The sequence below is a fragment of the Symphalangus syndactylus genome, chromosome 10 (genome assembly GCF_028878055.3).
Source record: "Symphalangus syndactylus isolate Jambi chromosome 10, NHGRI_mSymSyn1-v2.1_pri, whole genome shotgun sequence".
Classification (NCBI taxonomy): Eukaryota; Metazoa; Chordata; class Mammalia; order Primates; family Hylobatidae; genus Symphalangus; species Symphalangus syndactylus.
This window is the reverse complement of record NC_072432.2, coordinates 47,667,951-47,692,130: the sequence shown is the minus strand read 5'-3', so window position 1 is coordinate 47,692,130 and position 24,180 is coordinate 47,667,951. Positions and strand designations below refer to the sequence as shown.

General features: G+C 39.3%; 1 protein-coding gene across 4 annotated transcripts in view; it reads left to right on the top strand.

Moving 5' to 3' along the window:
* Nucleotides 1–24,180, top strand: part of CCSER1 (coiled-coil serine rich protein 1) — a 1,484,089-nt gene that overhangs the window by 316,038 nt on the left and 1,143,871 nt on the right. For all 4 annotated transcript variants that reach the window (XM_055296996.2, XM_055296998.2, XM_055296995.2 and 1 more), the window contains one exon: nt 17,271–17,391. In XM_055296996.2, coding sequence (XP_055152971.2) covers nt 17,271–17,391 — 121 coding nt within the window. The remainder of the gene's footprint in view (nt 1–17,270; nt 17,392–24,180) is intronic.

Here is a 24,180-nt window from a genome sequence, read left to right as displayed (position 1 = left end):
TGGCTGAGTCTGGGGTTTTTATGGACTTCACAAGGGAGGAACTGAGTGCTGATGGGTTCATGGGTGGCCATGGGCAGGCCTGGAAAAAGCACAGTAAATTTTCACTCCAGTCCACAAAACTGGCAGTCCAGTTCCCAGGTTTCAAGCCATTCCCAGATTCAAGGTGGGGCTTCACTGGGGATCCACCCTTTTCTTCCCAGGAGCCTGTCTTCCTCCTGCTTCCATCAGCCTGCCATTCATGACGCTCATGGTGCCCAGGCTGTTTGTGCTGAGGAGTGCCTGCAGGCTCATGCTGAGCTGCCCACAACCCTTCCTTGGCCTCCCTCCCATGCTCGTCAGCTCTGAAAGTCTGAAGAAGGCTGAGGCAGCAGGGAGCTAGCATATCAGCACCACCCTGAGTATGTGCACACCTGGCTGGGTCATAACAGTTCTCAGGCTTGGCGACAACTTTGCTCCAAAATCAGAGCAGGCACCAGGAGTGGGGAGAGGCCAGACAGTGGGAATGGCACTTCCAAGCCTCCAGGAGCAGAGAGGCTTCCCAGAGAGTGCATGGATGCCAGGGTCCACAGCCACAGCTGGGTGGCTGCATCTTCACCAAGGAGGGTGAGGCTCTGCCCCTCTAACTTGGAAGAGGTGGGGCTTTTGCCTGTTCCTAGCTCCTGCTGGCTCCATGGAGTGTACAGCCCTGGCTGTACTTCCCTCGTTGCTGCTGGCATCTTCTCAGTGGCTGCCCAACACAGGCCACTGTTGCTATCAATCCCCCTTCTGAAGAGGTACATCTAACTGCTGTTAGGATAGGGATGATGACTACTCTTAACTGCTTCATGCTGACAGGGGATATTGTTTTGGGGAAAACAGCAGTCACATCTCTCTCAGAGGCCTATCGAAGGGTCCCTGGTAGAAACGGAGCCATTATCCAAGGCTCCAGTTGTATGACCACTTGGAGCATGATGGCCTCTAGGTGAGAAGAAATAATTTTACAAGGAGCTTAAGTATGTGAAGGAAAGTATCTAGTTCTGGAGATAACACAAATAAGAAGTAAAATAGACTAATCATTCTGAAAACAATGTTGTCGCTAGAGCCGTTTCACGTTTGTGAAAGAAATTAAATCTTATATGGGGGCAGCTAAACATTAAAGGAGAAATAACTGTTTAGGGCTGTAGGGAGTTCAAGAATAAAGGGGCCTTGAGAATGATGCCTTATGGTGAGGAATAGAACAATAGCGAGAACAGTGAGCATAGGGTATCCATGGAGGGTTGATTGTTGGTACTTATCTTTTGTGATTGTTAAGTTGAGATCCCTGATTTCTTCACTCTGGTACTTCGGGTGTTCTCTTGGGTCAACAGAGGAAATTCCATCAGTTCCCTGGTCTTTTACTGAAGTATAATGAATCCAAGAATCTATTTCAGTGACCTTTACTGCTGTAGGAGTAGAAAGAAGTACAGAGTAAGCCCTCACCCCCATTCTGGGACTAGAGAGAGAGAAAGGGAAGGAAGTGCCTTTACCAGTGCTGGGTTGAATAGAAGTGGCCTTATTCATGAGATTGGGCCTCTGATAGATGTTGCAGTTCATGTTGCAAATGGGCCAAATAAGTTATATGTTTAATTAAATCAGAGCTTTTTCAGTCTAGCAAGAAATCATTGGTGAGAAAAGTCTACACCATTTTGAAGGGATTTAAATCCAGCTTTGAAAGGGTATTTCTAACACATAGTAGGGCTATGGAGAGAAGAGTAATCCATGGAATATGAGTATCTTGAGACAGTTTACTGAGGTGCCTTTTAATAATCTCATTTGTCTTTTCTACCTTTCCTGAGGATTGTGGTCTCCAAACACAATGAAGATAGTATTGTATGCTTATTGCCTTTGATACCCCCTGGGTGACAGCTGCCTTGAACAAGGGGCCATTATTGCTCTGAAGGTACTTGGGAAGTCCAATGTGAGGAATTATTTCATTAATTAGTTCTTTTATCACCTCATAGCCTTTCTCTGTTCATCATGGAAATGCATCTACCCAGTTAGTGTAGGTATCTACCCATACTAGGAGGTACTGGATGCCCCTTGTCTTTGGCAAATGGGTGAAATCCATCTGCCAGTCTTCCCCGAGGTAGACTCCCATCCTTTGGGTTCCAGGGGGAGAAGCCATTGACTGAGGGGATTATTTTTGAGGCAAGTCTCACAAGCATTAACAACCTGTTTGACCATTTTTAGCAGATTTTTACCTGAGAACAACCTTTGAGCACTTGACAGGTTTTATCTTTACCAAGGTGAAAGGCTTGGTGGAGGATTTTTAAGAACCCAGCTGGAACCCAGCTGGAAGCTGGTAGATGAAGCTTGCTCTCTTCTAATTGCAGCCACCCTGAGGACTGAAGCATGTATCCCTGAGATACAGCCCATTCTATCTCTGCAGAGGAATACTGAGGTTTCATTTGTTTTATGGAGCACTCCCAGATCAGAGGGCCTCAAGTGGATCAGATATATGAGGCCCTCTTGCTGCCAATTTGGCTGCTTGGTCTGCCAACTTATTTCTTTCAGCTATTTTATCAATCCCCTTTTGGTGTCCTTTACAGTGTATTACTACCACTTTCCGTGGAAAGAATACCATGAATAATAATCTGTTAATTTCCTGATGACATTTAATGAGAGACCCATTGGCTGTGAGGAAGTTCCTCTCTTTCCAGATAGTAGCATAGGCATGGAGGACTAGGAAAGCATGCTTAGAATAAGTATAAATGTTAACTTTTTTCCCCTTGCTTAATTCAAGTGCCCTCATGAGGGCAATTAGCTCATCTAGTTGAGTACTTGTGCCTGAGGAGAGAGGCGTACTCTCAATAACATCATTCAGGGTGACTATTGCATACCCTGCCTTATGGACCCCTTGCTCTACAAAGGAACTTCTGTCTGTAACGAGAGTCCAGTCCAGGTTCTCTAAGGGGGTTTATTTGAGGTCCTCTCCGGCTGCATAGGTTTGCACTACTATCTGTTTGCAGTCTTGTTCAAGCTCCCCAGCTTACTCTGGGAGGAAGATTGCTGAGTTTAGGGAGAGACAGGTTCTTAACTATACTGCAGATCCCTCTAATAGCAGAGCTTGATATTTGAGTAGGTGGTTGTCTGTTAGTCAGAGACTCCCCTTAGAAGACAGCAGTCCTGCCACATTATATGGCACAATACCTCAGCCAATTTTCCCTGGAGTAGCCCAAACTTCTGTGTTAATATTGGTCTCTACTATGGGGAGACAAAGAGTCTGTCCCAGAGCCATAAAGATAGTGGTTCCCATGCAAGCCAAAATATCCCTGCCCAAGAGGGGAGTTGGGCTTTCAGGCATGATTAGAAAGCATGAGTAAACAAGAGGTCCTGCCAACTACAACTAAGGGGTTGAGAAAACTATTGGGTTAAAGGCTTTCCTGAGTCACCCCTTATGGTAGTGCTAAGAGAGGAGGGAGTGCCTGAACTGGAGCGGAGAACTTAAAGTACTGCTTCAGTGTCCAGGAGGAGGTCCCCTTTCCTCCCTTCAACTTCCAGAATCACCCTGGGCTCCTGGAATGTAATGGTGGTCTGGACCACCAGAGCTGGGGAGAGGAGCCCTGGGATGTGTGAGTCCTGCTGGACCACTTGAGAGACTAGCTCTGGACCTGGTGACCTGTGTCTCTGGGGACAGTCTTCCCTCCAGTGGTCTCCATTACCTACTGGACAGCATCATGGTGGCTTTCTCATGTTGCCTGGGCAGTCTTTCGTGAAGTGCCTTGGCTTGCCACATTTGTAGCAGTTAAAAGGTACATCTAGGGGACTCTGGGGTTTGTGAGCCTGCAAGGAGTCCATTAGAGCCTCTGCCTTTTCTTGTGTTTCATGTTTTTTTTTTTTGGATTTCCTCCTGATCCCTATTATGAAATACCATGGTGGCCAATTTCAGGAGGTTCTCTAAAGTACTGTCTGGTCCTACAGCCTATTTTTGCAGCTTCTTTCTGATGTCTGGGGCTGCCCGAGTAATAAACTTATCCTTCAGGTTCAGTTATCCCTCAACTGAATCAAGAGATAGAGAGGTATGCTTTACCAAGACCCCTTTTAGCATTTCCAGGAAGGCAGTGGGGTTCTCATTGAATCCCTTTTCTATCATGTATAGCTTGGAGTAATTAAGAGGCTTAGTTCTTGTCCTTCATAAGCTCTCCAGTATGCACACCTGAGAGGGTTTCCTCTTCCATTCTCCCATTTCATCATTGATGTCCCATTTATGATCCTCCAATGATACTACTATTCTAATTGGATTGGCACTATATGACATACAAAGCTCATCCCCCAAATTATCTGCTGCTTTCAGGGTGGCCTGGTTTTCCACAGTAGTCAGGATCTGATTCAAAAGTAACATAATGTTCTTCCAGGAGAGTTACAATACTTGGGTTAAATTCTAGAAAGCCTCTATATGCAAATGTCAGGGTCATTTGAAAACTTTCCAAGATCTCTCCTAATCTGCCTTAAGTTCCGTAGAGAAAAGCAAATTTGGGCCTTAATGAGACTATATTCGCCAGCCTGTTGTAGGGGCAAAAGTGCCTAAAACTAAGATTTCTAGGATGGAGCAAGCTTAGAGAGAACCTGGATAAGGGAAGTGGAAGGAGATGATTCCCCCAATGGAGGTACCTCTGGGGTTTGCTTCTCTATTTCCCTGGGATTGCTTCTTGCAGCCTTTTCTGAAATTGCCACCAGGAGGGCAGAATCAATCCTACAATGCTGGCAAAGGTCCGAACTTCCCTGCAAGGCAAAGAAAGTCTGCACATGTGGGACCTCAAACCATTTGCTCTCATGTCTACAGAAAAGTTCCAGCTTCAGAATGGTATTAAAATTAATGCTTCATTTCTGAGGCCATGCTTCTTCCTGCAGAACATAATTCAGCCACACCTTTGTGCAAAGGAATATAAGGCAGATTTTCTCCAGAGTCTGAGTGTCAAAGAGTCCCAGGGATTCAAGACACACTCTAGAGGAGTATAGGTTAAAGATGGTTGTTTACCCTTCTGGAAGAGAGAACAGAGGAGGAAAAGGTCATTTTTCTCCTTTCCAGAGTCTGAGGGTCAAAGGGGTCTCAGTGATTCAGGATGCAGTCAAGAGGAGTGCAGGTTGAAGATGGTTGGTTACCCATCAGGAAAGAGGAGTAAAAAGCATCCCTTTGTTCCTTTCTCTTTCCAGCAAATACCCAGGGTAGGTGAGGCTAAGAAAAAAGGGCATCCCTTTCTTTCTTCTGACCTTATATCCCTAAATCCCAGTGATCTTTGCAGGTGTTGACCATGTGTGCAAGTGTGACTTCACCCATGAAGTGGGGAGGCATACCCGACAGGAATATTCACACTCACCTATATGGTGCCTAATCCTCCTGCTTTTGGTAACCTTTGAATTCCCTAGACCTTATCTATGCCATGGGTGGGAGCATGACCTCCATCCACGAGGCAGGAGGGCCTAGTTGGCAGGAGTTAGTCATGCTCACCTGTGCTGTGCCCCCTAAACTTCACTGTCATGTGCCTTTGGATCTCTCACATCTAGATTTTCTTTCTAGGGCCTCAAAACTAAACTTGGGACAAAAAAAAGCCTCAGGAGGGTATATGGACCCATTAAATTAGTGGCCCTCACCATATTGCAGCCAGAAACTGGTGGGGCGGCCCATCTCTTGCTTCCTTATTATAAATAGGTGAAGCTGTGGGACCAGGTCCTCTGCAAACAAGGGAAAGAAAGGGAGTCCTGGGAATTGGGGACCTGGCCTAGCAAGATGCCTCCCAAAAGGAGGATTTAAGTTCGGGGGTGGGGAAGGTGCCTGGGAAAAAAACCTTTTGCCCTGTGCAAATGGGTTCCTTCAACAGGGGAAAGAAAACTCTCAATTGTTACATCCTTCTTGCTTCTAAGAGCAGATAGACATCACATTGTTCTGATTTACACTTCTGATGACCAAGCCAAGTGCTTATTCTACCCAGTATTGTCTCTGTACTTTGCAAAAACACCCTTATCATTGTATATAAAGAACATAAAGGAGCCACGACAGCCTTGAAAGAAAGAAAGAATGATAGGAAAGACTGGAGGTCCTAGTGCTGACACCCTAACAGGCAGTCAGGGACTGGAGTTAGTTCAGAGGCCTTTGGATAACACTGAGATGTAGCCTCAGCCAGATACCCTCAGTTGCCCCAGGACCTCCTTCTGATCCCACACGATGGCTAGACCTCCATGAAGGGAAACTGGATTGGAATAAAGCCAACATTCCCAACACCCAAGGGTGATGGGGGATTGGTAGTGTCCTCCCCAGCAAGCCTGTCCTCATGTCTTAAGTCCAGCAGCTATGCTAGTCACTTTCAACTGGCCAACAGAGGCCTGGCATTTTTCTATCAGTATGGTTATAGTGGAGTTTAGGGATTCCCAAAAAAAGGACAGAAAGCAGCAAGTTTGCTTTTACTCACCCTTCTGCAGATCCTGGATGAGCCCCCCAAAATGTCATAGGATCCTCAGTTGTTGCTTTGCCAGCTAGCAGTCTCTGTGGCTGGTGGTGCCTTTGCCCAAATTTTGCTCAGGACCACTGGACTTGATTTGCTCACTTGGCCTGGCAGTCCACACTCAGCTTGTACTACTGGCTCAGATCTGATGCCTGCCAGTGGTGAGCCAGGCATGAAGTGGTGAGGATTGTGTAAGCGAGCAATCCCAGGGTCCGGCCACTGTGTACAACAAAGCACACTGGCTGGGACCGGTGGGCTGGCACAGGCGCTGGTTCCCTGTGAGGCTATGGCTGGACCAGGTGTACCACAAGTGGCTTCCACTGCAGGCACCAGGGAACACTTTGTCACCCAGCAGCTTGGAGATCCCAGGAGCTGCAGAGTGCCAAATAGGATGTAAGAGCCTGGCTCAGGGAACTCTTAGAGCTGAACTCCCCAAAGGGCCTCAGTTCTTATCTCCTTTTCTTTTCTCTCTTCTTTCTTCTCTTTTCATGCTCGCAACATGGTGACTAGGGGAGCATGTTTCAGCCCTGTTTGTGCCATTCAGCAGGTCCCAAGTACTTGTCTTGTTTCCAGGAAGAATGAGGTACATGGACAACTGGAGGGTGAGCAAGGCAAAGAGGTGTTTTATTGAGCTACAGTACAGCTCTCAGGAGACCTGAAGTGGGTAGCTTCTTTCCACAGGCAGATCATCCAGATGTCTGTCCAGCTCTCAGCTGAGAGAAGACCCACAGTGGGTAGCTCCTCCCCACAGGCAGGTTGTCCTAATGTCTCTACAAGTCTGGCTGAGTCCAGGGTTTTATGGGCTTCAAAGAGGAGGAAGTGTGTACTGATTGTTCCATGGGTGGCCATGGCCGGGCCTGGAAAAGGCGCCATAATTTTCACTCTGCTCCACGCAACTGGCAGCCTGGCACCCAGGCTTCAGGCCATCCCTAGCATAAAGGTGAGGCTTCACCAGGGACCCACCTCTTTCCACCCAGGAGCCTATCTGCTTTCTGCCATCATCAACCTGCCATCCACAGCCTGTGGACCCATGCCAACCTTCCCTTCGCCCTCCCCCTCACCTCCCTCCCATGCTTATCAGCACCCAAAGTCCAGAGGGGCTCGAGGAAGGAGGGTTCTGGCGTGTTGATGCCACCCTGAGCATGTGCATACCCAGCAGGGTCATGGCCGTGCCCAGGCTTTGTCACAACTGTGCTCCAAAATCGGAGCAGGCACCAGAATCAGGGAAATTTCAGGCAGCAGGAACCTGCTGAGATCAGGGGAATTCCTGGGCCCCCAAGAGCTCAGGAATTCCTGGGTTCATAGCCACAGCTGGTTTGCTGCGTCTCCTAGGAGAGCCCCTCCAACTTGTAAGGGGGCAGGACCTCCACCTGTTCCTCTCCAACCTGCTCTGTGGAGTGCACAGCCCCAGCTACACCTCCCACACTGCAACCAACATCTTCGCAGCCACCACTCCACATGGACCACTGCTGCCATCAGAATGTATATTGGTGCTGCCATCTTTAGAAAATAGAGTCTGCCACAATAAGTTTTTTTTTTTGTTGCTGTTGTTGTTTTTGAGATGGAATCTTGCTCTATTTCCCAGGCTGGAGTACAGTGGCACCATCTTGGCTCACTGCAACCTCCACTTCCTGGGTTCAAGCAATTCTCCTGCCTCAGCCCCTGAGCAATTGGGACTACAGACATGTGCCACCATGCCTGGCTAATTTTTCTTTTTATTTTGAGTAGAGACAGGGTTTCACCCTTTTGGCCAGGCTGGTCTCGAACTCCTGACCTCAGGTGATCCACCCACCTCAGCTCCCCATATTGCTGGGATTACCACCATACCTGGCCTTGCCACAATAAGTTTTAATGGTCCTGCCAATATTAAAATGAAATCTTTAATGAACAACAAGCCATAAACCTTCTATGTGAACTACTTAGAAGGAGCAGACTACAGATGATTATGCCATTCTAACATTGTGTGTGGAATTTTTGTCAGTGATGAAGGGCTTCATAGACCTCGAGTGGTGCTAAAGTTCTTACACATTGCTTTTTATGGAAACTTGAAAACCACTTAATCTAGGTAGCATCTTCTGCTCTAAATGGTGGCTGTGAATGCTGATAAAGTTTTTAATATCTAATTTATCAGCAATAATAATTGTTTATGACTCTATTCTTTCTGATGCTATCATTTGTATGCATGTTTTAAATATATGTATGTGTTTATAGTATATATTATATGTTATATATGCATACATGTGTATGTATGTGTATGTACATATATAGATACAGATAGTGTATGTAATGTGTACATATATGTAGATATAGATATAAACACAGGCAAATTCTTACAACTATACATGATCTAGTTTTAAATACACTAAAAGCTTAGGTCACATTGGGAAGGAGGGAACCATAATGACAAGGTAACGTATTTTCCAGCATTAGAATTATTGAAGTATGAACTGGACATCTGTCAGAGATATTTGGAATGGGAGAAGATAGGAGTAGTAGCAATGTAGATTCAGCTGTTAGGTGGGAGTTTGGACTAGAACTCTGAGATCTTTTTATTTAGTTATTAATATTAGTAAAAGTAATTCTCTCCCCCTAAAATGCTCTTTAAATTAGTTTGCTAGGGCTGGCATAACAAAAGGTACTATTGTCTTGGTGGCTTAAACAACAAACATTTATTATCTCACAGTTCTGGAGGCTAGAAGTTCCAATTCAGTGTGTCCGCAGAGTTGATTTCTCCTGATGGCTTCTTTCTGTGTCTCTAGACATCTTCTCCTGATGGTTTCTAGATGGCTTCTTTCTGTGTCTTCAGATGTTTTTTCCACTATGTCTGTCTGTGTTGTAATCTCTTCTTCTTAAAAGGGCACCAGTCATACTGGATTAGCGCCCACCCTAATGACAACATTTTAACTTAATTTTCTATTTATTAAAATAAATGACAATTTATTCATAATTTTTTTTACTTTATAATTAGTAGGGACTTTATAAATGCTTATTTCATGTTTGACATTCAAGAACACCATTGGCTATATCAGCTTATGTTTGAAGTGAAGGACACTTTTTTGCAAGCCCCAAACATACTAAAGTGTTTTGAGTTTTAATAATAAGATAGGTAAGCTTACAAATGGAATTCATAACTTTTGCTATTTTTCTCTATCACTTGTTAGCTTTCAATTTTATTGTAGAAAAAAATTTCACAACGAAATATTTGTGAAAAGAACTATTCAAAAACTAAGGCAAGAAAAAAACTGAGATTAAATGGGTGGAAAATATGCAATTTCAGTTATAATAGACCTCATATATTCCAACCATCTGTCATAAAATGAAAGGTTACTATTGGCACACAGCAACAAAATTACCAGAATTTGGGTGATATGAGGTAAGCCTGACCAAATTTAATATTTTCATTTACACTTTATAGTTTTGTCTGAGTTTGCAGGGTATAGTTATTTTCATCTGTTTTTCTGTGTTATTTTTTAAGAAGTTTTTACTTTAGGATATTGACAATTTCTATGCAATTCCTTCACATCTTAACAAATATCTCAAGATGATTTTAGTCTTAAGTAATATGGTTGTACAGAATATTTTTAAATTTAAATTGTAAACTGAATTGTCTCCTAATAATTTGAAGGTCTTTGCTTTCTTCTTTTGATGGATCTTCTCTCACACTCATCTATACTGTTGCTATATTTTCTGATTTTGTAGTGTGCTGAGAATTGTATTTCATCTTAATAAAGAAAATAAGTAGATATAGACTGTGACTATATATTTGAAACGGAAGTGTTAACATTTCTGAATACTCTGCACTCGACTTTTTCCCCTCTTGTCCACTACACTGCTACTTCAAATAATAAGAAGCCCTCACCATTTCTCACCTTGTTTATTTCAATAGTGCTGTCAGTGGTTTCACTCAATCTTGTTCCTGTACTTAGGTGTTGCCCAGGCTATTTTTTAAAATATATAAAGCTGATCAGGTTGCTCTTTGTTTAATGATCGATATCAATTCCCATTAACTTTAGGATCAAATACTAATGTTTTTAAGTTTAGAAGGTGTTTAAGGCATTGCCAATGACCTATGTCTCCAGCTGAGTCTTCCGCAACTTCTTGTGTCTTGTCTAGGCCCCAATCACATTGAATTATTTTCATTTCTCAATATATATGTAACATTTTCTCATATCTCATTGCCTTTTAGCACCCTCTTTCCTATGCTTGGCTAGCATCTTTTCTTTTCCTCCATACCTCACTTCATTTTTCTTCAGTCTGTCATTCATTTACCAAATATTATTGAGTGCCTCTTTTGTGCCTGGAACTCTACTAAGTAACAGGAGTGAACAAGACTGCAGCAGTCCTACTGTTTTGATCCTGCCAGTTACTTTACTTGGCTGGCTTCTATGCTTACACTTTCTAAATGGTGCAGTCTCCTACTACACTTTAAGTTACTGCAAGGCAAATGTTTTATGTTTTATCTTCACAAGTTCAGCACCTACTACAGTGTCTGGATATGGAGTAGTTCAATTAATGCTACTAAGGAATGAATATACATGCCTGCTTTTGCTCAATGTGTGCTATTTACAGTCATGATGCAATGACTTGTATCTTATCTGCTTCTTTTTTTTCATTTCTTCTTTCAATTCTGGATTAATATTATTTCATCAAAAAACTTTGTATAGGCACTAAAAGGAAATATTTACTGGTTCACTAAAACTGATATTTAATACCAAAATGTCATTGTTAACTTATGTATTTATCAGCCAGAAAAACAGACCAGTAAAATATATAAAGAAGTTTCTTTTGTCTATTTGTTTTTGTAACAAGTAATCAACGTATGTGATTTTGGGGACTGGTTAGGTAAGTCCAAAATATGTAGAGCTGACTATCAGGTAGAGCAGGAGGGAACTTTTGACAAGGGTGGGATTTCTATCTTCAGGAAGTCTCAACTCTGCTTTAAGCCTTTTTTAACTGATTGACTCAGACCCATCCAGATTACCTAGGATAATATCACTTAAAGCTAACAGATTACACGTAGAGAAGATATTTTCACAGCAACACTTGAGTTGGTGTTTGAATAATTGGGGCTTGTAGCCTAGCCAAGTTGGCATATAAAACAAACAAACAAACAAACAAACAAACAAATCAGCCAGGTATGGTGGCGTATACCTGTAGTCCCAGCTACTCAGGAGGCTGAGGCAGGAGGATCGCTTGAGCCCAGGGCTTTGAGGGGTAGTGCATCACGATTGCACCTGTGAATAGCCACTAGACTCCAGCTTGGGCAAATAATAAAACACCATCTCGTAAAGTAAAACAGTTATAAATAATATTTGCTAACATTTTAAAAGAATATCATTTTCCTGACATTATACTAAGCACTTTACATGCATTAATTCATTTAATCATCACCACAACTCAAGTGCAAGATTATTATTCATAGTTTACTAATGGGAAAACAAATGCAAAACACTCATTCTCCAGTGGAACAATAGAAAAACCATTGTTGTAAGTCATTTTGAAGGACAGAGCTTAGAACCCAAAGCATTTGTGTGGTGAGTCAAAGTTGTGATATGTTCTGATACGGATTATTTTTTAAGAAGTTTTTACTTTAAGATATTGATAATTTCGATGCAATTCTTTCACATCTTAAAAAAATCTCAATATGATATTAGCTTTAAATAATATGGTTGTACAAAATATAGTCTTAAATAATATGGTTGTACAAGCAGACTGCTTGATGGTTTCACAGCTTTTCTTAGAATAAAGAATTCAGATGTAGGGATATTACTGAATATAAACAATTGAAAAAGATAAACTGTTACATTTACACTATTACTTCAGAGCAGTTGATATATTTAAATGAGAATCAGCATGAAGTATGTTCAATAGCATGAGGACTAGCGAGAAATAGATCAAATTCGGGTTTTTCTATATTAAAGCTGTGTGACCTTGAAAAGTGCAATGGCAGTAATAACAATATGCCATAGAACTTTTCTGAAGGGTAAAAACAATACAGTAAGAGTAAATGCACAGTTAGTGCAGAATTATGTCTATCATGTCGTTTAAATGTTTGTTAAATAATGTATTCTTTTGCTAGGTTAAGCTTTATCAGTGGGTTGTTACATGGTAGATACATGGATCCTGGATATTTGGAACAGAAAATGAAAAAGTGAACACTCTACCAAGTCAAAAGCAAATTCTTTTTTTTAAGGCTGCAATTTGCCAGTTAATAGTAAACTATTTTGGTGAATTGGAGGGGTGATCTCAAATGTAATCAATATGTATAAATAAAATATAATACAAGAATATCAGAAACACATTACTTATAACTACTCTAGGCACCTTCAGTCATTTAAATGTTTTAATTTTGCATGAAAGACAAAAATATCTCTCTGATGAATCCTTGGTAGTTTTGTGAAATTTATTAAAATATAAAATATATTGCTTTTTTATGCTTTAACAATGATTTTATAAATTAAAAAATAGAACAATGATAAAAATTCAGTAATTAAATAAAATTATTTTGATGTAGCCAAACTGGAGAAAAGGAGTAATTTAAAATTTTAGTGTTTAGATTTTGCATCTCAGTTTATTATGAATCTGAAAGAAACATTTTAGGGAATATAGCAATAATAGAAAGTCATTTCCTGTAATAGCATAGTTTTTGTTGTGTAATAAAAGGTTACATGACAAGGTCAGACTACTTCATTTCAAAGCTAAAAATGATTTCTACTCTGCCCTGAGGTTTGCAGATTTCTGACTGAGTGGTCCCTGGAAGGCTTGTTCATTTTGGTGTTTATATATTTAATAACTATCTAGAAATAAATAAGACTAGTGCTTAGAAGCAAGTTTTAGGATAAGCAATTTTTGTGACTATCAAGTATTTTTTCTTCTTTTAAAGTCCCTATTTGTATAATTAAACATCGGTTTCTCAGGCCTGAATCATCCTTTTCTTATTAACTGATGGTTGCTGATAAATGACTTCTACTAGGTGCAGTTCCAGTAGTTGTTTAGTGACCCTGATCTTGGCCAAAAGGCCTCATCTGTCTAGAAAGAAATGGGGACTTCTATTTTCCAGTTATCCGTGCTGTGACACTCTCTAGTGACAGAAGCCTAAGATGGAATATTCTGCACTTCATTGCAATACATTAACAACAAAAATTCTTTTCACAGAAGAGCAAATTTAGCACATAGGTTTTTATGTTGTTGCCTCAAACTATTATTTATATCTATGGTTAGAAATAATTTTGAAAAATGTATTATTGATTTTCAACCCATGGATGCTGCAAATCTATTTGAATATGGAATGGCTTGACGTTGTCTCATGTTTTTTATATTACATTATATTATAATTGTCTGCTGTTCCATAATTTACCTTTATAAAATTTATAAGTGAATAAAATTTTTTATGCATTATTAAAATTAACTTTTTAAGTGCAATTAAATAATGGAGTAATTTGAGTATTTCTGTTCGTTGTACTCTGAAAAGAAAAACTTGAGTGTTTCTGTTTGTTGTACTATGTTTTTATATTTGATTCAAATATCACTTCCAGCACTATCCATTTTGTTTCAAGACGGAGTCTTGCCCTGTGGCCAGGCTAGGGTGCAGTGGTGCGATCTCGGCTTACTGCAACCTCCAACTCCCTGGATCAAGTGATTCTCCTGCCTCAGCCTCCCGAGTAGCCGGGATTACAGGCACGTGCCACCACGTCCAGCTAATTTTTGTATTTTTATTAGAGATGGGCTTTCACCATGTTGACCAGAATGGTCTCAATCTCTTGACCTTGTGATCTGCCTGCCTCTGCCTCCCAAAGTGCTGGGATTACAAGTGTGAACCACCGCCTCTGCCTCCCAAAGTGCTGGGATTACAGGTGTGAACCACCGTGCCCAGCCAGCACTTTCCGTGTTCTTTTTTTTTTTTTTTTTGAGACGGAGTCTCGCTCTGTCGCCCATACTGAAGTGCGTGGCCTAATCTTGGCTCACTGCAACCTCAGCCTCCCGGGTTCAAGCAAGTCTTCTGCCTCAGCCTCCTGAGTAGCTGGGACTACAGACGCATGCCACCATGCCTGGCTAATTTTTTGTTTTTTTAGTAGAGACAGGGTTTCACTATCAGTTTTTATTTCTTTTCTCTACTTTCATTTTCATTGGCAAATTTTTTCCTTACATTGTCTATTTTTTATAAAATGTCACATAAATTAATCACGGGGAGACAAGGAAGCAATGCAACTACACATTATTATTTATGTGCTTGAACTGAATAAGTAATGCCTAGTTATCAATAATTGACAGAATTTGAAAGAAGTGATGTGTGTGTGTCACTGATCATGATGTACCTCTTTTATTTACATAATGATTTGTGTACTGAAGTGCTAGTAAAGAAGTTTGTACTTTATACAATTACTCACGGTTAATACACCATGTGAACTGCAATTTGAACCTTGTTTTTGGGGGGTGACTGATGTTATTTAACTAAACCATGTTAGTGAAATTTTTGCATATTAGAACCATGTAAAAAGAGGACTGAATATGCACTATATATATTCAATTTCATTCATTATCAAGAATATATAAATTGAAGTAACAATGCCATACTACACTACACACTTAAAAGAATAGCTTTGGTAGGCAGAATTCTAAGATGACACGTGACTCCAGCCCTTAATTTTTCTTTGCTGGGAAGATGATAGGGCATCACTGCTGTGATTATTAGTTGGCAAAAAGGATTTTGCAGATGTAATTAAGGCTACTAATAAGTTGACTTTGAGTTAATCAAAAAGGAGATAATCTGGGTAGGCCTCACATGAGCCATTTAAAAGCAGAAAGAATGTTTTTTCCCTAGTTGGTAGCAGAAGAAGAAATCAGAGATATTTAAAGCACGAGAGGGCTTCAATGTGAAGGATGTTCCCCGCTGCTGAGATGGATGGGCCATAGGCCATGAACCTGTGAGTAGCCCTAGAAGCTCAGAGCGGTCCCTAATCACAACAGCTAGCAAGGTAAAAGGATACTTGAATCCTGCCACTGGAAGGAAGTAAATTCTGTTAACCTGAGTAAGTCTGGAAGTGGATTATTCACACAGAGACTTTAGATAAGAGCCCAGACTTACTGATACCTTGATTTTGGCCTTGTAAGACCCTAATCAGGGAACCCAGTTGAGCCCATCTGGACTTCTGATTTCTAGAACTGTGAAATAATTAATTGATACTGTTTTAAGCTGCTAAGTTTGTGTTAATTTTTTATGCTGCAATAGAAAATTAATACAATATTAGAACTTTAATAAGAAAAAAGTGACAAAACCAAGAGTTGATGTGGATGTGGAATAACTGAAACTCTTTCTCTATTGTTGGTAATGCAAATTAGTACAGACAGTTCTGAGTTGTATTTGGCAGTGGCTACTAAAGCAGAACATAAAACACGACTATATCCTAGAAACGATTACAGCTTATTGATATTTTTCCATTATAAATATGTTTGTGCACTGTTTAAAAAAGTACAAGAATGTTCATAGACAATTGACATAGCCCCAAACTGAAAATAGCTTGTGTTCATTATTAATGAAATGTATAAATAAATCGTGGTATATTCACCAGTGGAAAGCCACACAGCTATGAGAATGAACCAGCTACTACTAGACACAGATGAATCTTATAAGCACACATTGAATGAAATACAAAACACATAAAAGAATATGCTTGGGCCAGGTGCGGTGGCTCATGTCTGTAATCCCAGCACTTTGGAGGCGGAGGTGGGCGAATCATGAGGTCAAGAGATCAAGACCATCCTGGCCAACATGGTGAAACCCCATCTCTACTAAAAAATACAAAAATTAGCTGGGCGTGGTAGCACGCCTGTAGTCCTAGCTACTTGGGAGTCTGAGGCAGGAGAATCACTCGAACCCGGGAGGCAGAGGTTGCATTGAGCTGAGATCATGCCACTACACTCCAGCCTGTGTGACAGAGTGAGACTCCTTCTAAAAAAAAAAAAAAAGAAAAAAAAAAAAGAGCCTGGCCGGTGGCTCATGCCTGTAATCCCAGCACTTTGGGAGGCTGAGGCGGGCGGATCTCGAGGTCAGGAGTTCAAGACCAGCCTGGCCAACCTGTCGAAATCCCATCTCTACTAAAAATACAAAAATTAGCCGACATGGTGGCGGGCGCCTGTAATCCTAGCTACTCGGGAGCCTGAGGCAGGAGAATACCTTGGACTTGGGAGGCAGAGGTTGCAGTGAGCCAAGATCGTGCCACTGCACTCCACTCTGGGAGATAGAGCGAGACCCTGTCTCAAAAAACAAAACAAAACCAAACAAACAAGAAAAGAATATGCTCACAAAAGAATATGATCCCATTTGTGTAAAGGTCAGAAATAGGCAAAACTTATTTATGGTTCTATAAATGATGATAATGGTTAAGTTCAGAGGCTACAGTAGTGTTTGGGAAGGGGTACCACAGGAGGATTTAGGGTGCTGGTGATGCACTGTTTATTGATCTTGATGTTGACTTAGCAGGTGTGGTCATGTTGCAAAGATTCTTTTGACTGTATATGTATAACTTGTGCACTTTTCATTCTTTGATGAAAAGCTTGTTTAGAGAAGGACTATAAACTGTTGGCAATACCTTTTCCACCCTGGGATTTAAAAAGGAAAAATTGCCCAAGGTCATATAGCTAGTGAGTGAAAAGACTTAGAGCGGAAAATATTTAAGGATAATTTAATAATTAATGTTTTAGTAGAATTAGATCTTTTATTAGACTAAATATAGAAAGGGGAAAAAGGAGAAGTGAGACTAGTTCATAAATAATTTTGACATTTACAATTCCTCGGTTTTTTTGAACAAACAGTTTGCCGGGAGGACTCATATCACTCTGTCGTCTCATGTGCCGCAGTAGTTCTTACTCCTATGGAACCAATGATAGAAATGAAGAAAAGAGAAGAACCAAAATTTCCTGAGTCTTCCAAACAGTGAGTTGTTCATTTAATTTTTCAAGGCCTCGTAAAATCAATTAGATAACTGATAAGAAAATGTGATTTATAATAAATGTGTTAATATTAGTATAAAGAAAGAAGAAATAAATTTTGTGCATTAAAAAATAATCTATTCTATATTGTCTTAATGAATAACTTCTGTGTCTCCTAACTTCATGTCTTTGAACCATGTGTCATTCAAGTTTCATTTTGTTACCTTATCTTAAGGACATGGGCAAGGCTGATGTACTTTATTTCCCTACTCTGTGATTGTGGGTACACTGTTCTTGGATTGCTTACTATATAAGCTGTAGGCTTTAATGATATAAAATGAAATCAGTTTTTAATATAAAGTTTTTAAAGTTGGTTTGCATTTTTATAAGGAATGTGAGTTATTATTTTAAAATATTTTTACTAAATTAGAACAAATTTAAACTTTATACTATTTTAGTGTTTTCATATTTTTTCCATTTAAACAGTTCAAGCTTTAATTTAAATTAAAATTTGATCTTCTATTATATAAATGATAAACTTGTACTCTATAATGACCAAAGAGGCTTAAGTTCATGACAATAAATGTAAGCTTATGTAGATGTCAAATATTAAGTAAATGGGGATTATTTCTGCTTATATATTAAATACATGAAAAGGAAAAAACCTGCTGAGTATTTTTCAGTGAGAAATAGTATCATGCCTCCTTTAAGGTTTCAGGTTAGCGATTAGGTGATATAAGGTGCTGCCAAGGATTTTGGGCTGACCACCATAGGAGTAAGGCGGAAGATATATCTTGATGTACCTACCATTTTTCTCCATTGGATTACACTGTGTTATAGTTATTTGCTTCTTGTATGTCTTTTTACTGGATAATAAGCTCTTAAAGCATAATTGTGCTTGATACTGTTTGTGAATAGGGCAATGTATATATTTGATTGCATGAAGATATTCAGTATTAATATTCTCATTATAGAGAGAAGAAACACTGACCAATTTAGAAAATAATGATTTTAATTCAGTTTTAATACAATCTAAAAGTGAGATAATTTAACTGCTCTTCATATAGTCTTAATTTTTAAGTTCCAAAAGCCATTTTTGTCTAATAGATAATTGCATCATGTTTGCCAATTGAATTATATTAGAAAGCTTAAATGCGTTTTCCTGCAAAACACACACACACACATACACACACACACACACACACACACACACACATCCCTATCTTTTAGTTAGGTTGATATCACCACTCTCATTGTTCGTATTATGTGAAATGATATTGAGAAAGGACCTGAAATCTAATAATCCATAAAGTTCTAGTTATGTTGCCCATTCCATAGCTTCAGCTGTCAACATTATGGGTGACTTATGGTTATATATTCTTTTCATGATGGCTCTTCTGAATGCAAATCTAATACTTATAGTTGTTCATCAGACTTGTCTAACTAGGCATCCTACCGAAGTGTCATGCAGGTTAAATGTCCCTTATTCAAAATGCTTGGGAGCAGAAGTGTTTAGTGTTTCAGATTTCAGATTTTTTCAGATTTTGCAATATTTGTATTATATTAGTTGAGCATCCCAAATCCAAAAATATGAAATTTGAAATGGAACAGGAGCATTTTCTTTGATTGTCAAGTTAACACTCAAGAAGTTTCAGATTTTAGAACATTTGGATTTTCAGGTTTGGGATCTTCAGTCTGTTGTAAATATGCCTGAAAACAAATTAATAATCTCCTCTAAGTTCTCCTTAAATTCTCAAGTTGTTCCATATTTAAGTAAAGCTACCATCATTTTTCTTTTCTTAAAATCTTGGTATGTTTTCTTCCTCACGTCTCATATTGAATCACTTATCAATTACTTGATTAATGTCTCCATTATATTTTCTTATTTCAGCAGACCTGGAAGGTATATATATCCCATATTTTAAATATTTTCTAAAGTATATCTTCAGTTGTGATCTTAATGATGCCATCTATCAAATGGAAATTGTTTATGTCCTACATACCTCACTATTATTTTGAGAATTAAAAGGTGTGAACATATGGCAAGAACACAGTATAAATGCAAAGACAGCGATTAATTCAAAACTCTTGTTTGCCAGTGACAGAAGCCAAATGCTAACTGCTTTCAGAAAAAAGAATCAAGAGTGCTGGTGGTTATTGGCTTGTATAATTTATAAAGTACAAAGGTAGCAATTTCTTCAAGTACAGTTTTGGTTCTCAAATGATGTCATCAAGGGTCATTCTCTCTATCTACATCTTTTTTGCTTGACTTTTCTGTCTGGGCTTTTCCTTTTCTGGGAGGTTCCTCTAGTGGTGATATTGCTGCCTTCAGCAGCAACTGGGATTGATTTTCATTTTCTCCACAAATCCAGTGGAAGGAGATAATTTCTCATTTTTTTAATCAAAGCAAAAAAAAAAAAAAAACCCAGATTTGAGTGTCTTTGGATTGGCTTTGACTAGCTTGGCTTGTTTGACATGGCAATTCTGATACAATCGCTATATCCAAAAGTATTTGGTGGTGATTGACTAGATAATTTATTGATGTTGCATGACAAGCCCTGGAACACAGAATGAAATTTAGAGGGGAAAGGTGATTCCACAATTGACATGTTGGTGATATTGATAAAAGAAGGCAGAGATAGATGAGGTGTCAAAATAATGAATGTTCCATATTGGTAATAATATTATTATCACCATTAATTTTAAAAGTCAGAATTCTTTATTATATTTAAATCATAAACATTGAAATACTAAAATATAATGCATCTATCTTTATTTCTTATTTTAAATGATTTTTTACCTACTTAATTTTATTTTATGTTATTTGTTCTGGGTGTGCTATTGAGAGGCAGTATAACTCAGTGGTTAGGAATCCAGGCATTGGGCAGATTCTTTCCCCCCACCCGCACCAATTTTCTTAACCCCTGGGCACTGTGGCTTGCACCTATAGTCCCAGATACTCACCAGGCTGAGGGGAAGGGATCATTTGAACCCAGGATTTTGAGGCTGCAGAGAGCTAGGACCATGCCACTGCCTTACTTCAGCTTGGGTGACAAAGCAAGACTCTGTCTCTAAAAGAAATAATAAATAAGCCTTCTTAACCTTAGTTTATTTGTTTCTTTTTAATATGGGAGATACTTTACCTCATAATGCAATGCCTAAAACATAATAGAGAGGAAAGAACATATAAATTTTGTAAGTTTTTTGCAACAAATATATTTGTTAAATAGCCACATCAACTGTTTATAAATGGTGTTACTAAAGCCCTTATGATACCAGTTTTGTGTATTTTGGATTTCTCATAAGAAAAAAAACACTAGGTAGGGCCGGGCGTGGTGACTCACACCTGTAATCCCACACTTTGGGAGGCCGAGGCGGGCGGATCACTTGAGGTCAGGAGTTTGAGACCAGCCTGGCTAACATGGTGAAATCCTGTCTCTACTAAAAATACAAAAATTTAGCCAGGTATGGTGGCAGGCACCTGTAATCCCAGCTACTTGCGAGGCTGAGGCAGGAGAACCACTTGAACCTGGGAGGCAGAGGTTGCAGTGAGCTGAGATTGTGTCACTGCACTCCAGTCTGGGTGACAAGAGCAAAAGGCCATCTCAAAAAAAAAAAAAATAGTAGACATAAAATAATCACCCACCAATATAATACTAATGCTGAAAGTTGAGACATTGTCTTTGGATAACAAATATTTCTTTTTAATTTAGGATGGAATTACTTCTTTAAGTAAATTTTCCCCTTGAATTTTACAGTCTTCACATATAAATTCATAAATCATCGAGTCTTTGAAATATAGGATTCATAGAGTCATCTGATTTGGAACCCAGTAAATTTATTGCTAAGAATAACTGAAATAGTCATCGCAGAATATGTAAGATTGTACATAAGAAAGAATATGTAATATATAATTACATCACTTTAGAAGGTAAGAAACATTTTATGACTGAGATATTTGTATTATCTAACCAATGTTTAGTTATATTCTGATGATAAATATTTTGACAATTTGTTATTAAATATTCTCGTGTATTTATTAGTTTTTAGACATTTGATAAAGAGAAACAAGAATTAGGAACTCCTACTAGGAATGAAGTATAAATTTTTCAGCATAGCAAGTGATAGGGAGAAACTATCAAATCATTAAGAAGGAAAGCTACATTGCTCATTACAGTGGGGGAGGACCAGAGCTTTCCACTTCCTGCAATATCTAAAATTCATCTTAGTTCAGAAAACAAAGGTGGAGATTTTACTTCACTGCTTTTTTTTTTTTTTTTTTTTTTTTTTGAGACGGAGTCTCGCTCTGTCGCCCAGGCTGGAGTACAGTGGCGCAATCTCGGCTCCCGGGTTCACGCCATTCTTCTGCCTCAGCCTCCAGAGTAGCTGGGACTACAGGCGCCCGCCACCGCGCCCGGCTAATTTTTTGTATTTTTAGTAGAGACGGGGTTTCACCGTGGTCTCGATCTCCTGACCTCGTGATCCACCCGCCTCGGCCTCCCAAAGTGCTGGGATTACAAGCGTGAGCCACTGCACCCGGCCTTTTACTTCACTTCTGAGTTTAGTTTGATATGTAACTCAGAATACCATGGAAAGGATAAACTTCCTAAAAAATAGAATAATCTATGTAATCAAAAAAAGTGTACAATTTTCAAATATTTAATCATAAGCATAGAATGTTGGGGTCAAAGCTTTGAGAGTGACTGTTCACAGTAGTCGAATCATGAAATCAACCTAAGTGCCCCTCAACAGATGGTTGGATAAAGAAAATGTGGTATATATACACCATAAAAAAGAGTGAAATCATGTGTTTTCAGCAACATGGATGGAGCTGGAGGTCATTATCCTAAGTGAAATAACTCAGAAAATCAAATACCACATATCCATGCTTAATAATTGGGAGCTAAATAATGGGCACACATGGACATATAGAGGGCAATTATAAATTTATAAAAATCCTACTGTTAAAAGTATACCCAAATATCCAGCTACACTCAGCATGTTCCTCAAAACTCTACATTTCTCAAGTCAGTTCTATGTAAATGAGCATTTCATGAAATGTACATAGAACTCAAACTCTGAAGAGAATGAAAGAATAACCATGATTGGCTTTGGATTATATTTTGTATTAATACTTTGTTAGAAATATGCTTGTTGAAATGCAAATATTCTGTACATACCATAGCTCAATGTCTGAATAAAGGGATTTTTATGGCCATTGTAAAGTTAGAAATGCAGAGGTAAAAGAAAAATTATTCTATTACATCTTTGTCCATTTCCACATTTTTATATTATTTTATATAAATAAATCTAACCTTAGGAATAGATTTGATTGTTTACTCTTGCACAGATGAAGCATTACTTAAACAAATTTTCATTCACTCCAAGTTTCAATACCTCTTTGTAATGCTTCAGTTTCTTGTCATGAAGTAGGTTCTGTAAGCTCCTTCTGAAAGGTAACAGATGTTATCATTTAGTACAGTACAAAAGTCTTATTTTTAAAGAATTGCTAACACTAACCTATTTTATTCTTAGAGGGTACTTAACACACAGGCTTAAAGTTCTGTCAGCTCTTTTTGTTTATTTATCTGAATGAATAGTATATGTTAGATTTGGAACAGTTAAGTACTGTCTCTAAGGTCACCTCTTTAGTCTCTCTAAAGTTGTTACACAAACTCTGTAGTTATGTTGGAGAGACATCAAAGAATAATATTACTAGCTGATCTCCAATTTTCCTTAACAATCTTCAGGGGAACATATTTATTTATGCTTTTAGGCAGATATTTATTTGTTAATTTATCAAAAATAGGTAACTCTTCATGTCTGCTTTGTTTTTGGCACTCTGCATAGTGCTAGGGATTTTGTGTTGAAAAGCAGGTGAAATCTCTTCTGTACTAAAAATACAAAAATTAGCTGGGCATGGTGGTGCACGCCTATAGTTCCAGCTACTCGAGAGGCTGAGGCAGAAGAATCACTTGAACCCGGGAGGTGGAGGTTGCAGTGAGCCGAGATTGCGCCACTGCACTCCAGCCTGGTGACAGAGCAAGATTCCGTCTCAAGAAAAAAAAAAAATGCAAAAGTGTAGCTGTGGCTATAATGTAGAGGTGTATCTCATTATAAGGGCTGTAGTAAGAGGTTGTAACATAGCCAAGGAGGTCAGGTAAAACGTCCCTGAGGAAGTGACTCTTCAGCTAAAATCCACAGGATATTAATTAACTAACTGAAAAAACAAAATGGCTTCTTAAAGTGTTCTGTGATGGGTAGGAGTGTGGAGAAATTGAAGGAAGGCTTGTGGGAGGAAAAGGAAGCCAAATCATGTTAGCAGGGCCAAGCAACATGGTCAGATTTGCCTTTTGAAAACTTTCTCTTTGTTTGTTATAGAGAACGAGTTAGGTGTGGTTGGGGTAATGGTGAAATGGAGCCGACTTGGGAGAGCCAATTTGATAGCAGTTCTCCCCAGCTCTAGATTCAGTGATTTCACACGGAAAGTTTGAAATCAGCCATGGTGGGTGTATTTACATCATAGCATTGGGAAATTCTACAAATGAGGACTTTCCTCCTCCCCTGGAGAGCTAGTTAAATATTTATCAGCACATTAGTAAATGGAGGACAGATTGAGTGGCTACAGTGAGAACATTTAGGTGATTGCTGATAGTAGCTTGGACTAGGGTGCTGGCATTGGGGATGGAGAAATGTGAAAAGAGAACTGTGTCAATATCTATTTATGAACCTTGGCAAGTTAAATGTAGTTATTAAACTAATAACTTACAATACATTACTAAGTATTTGCAAT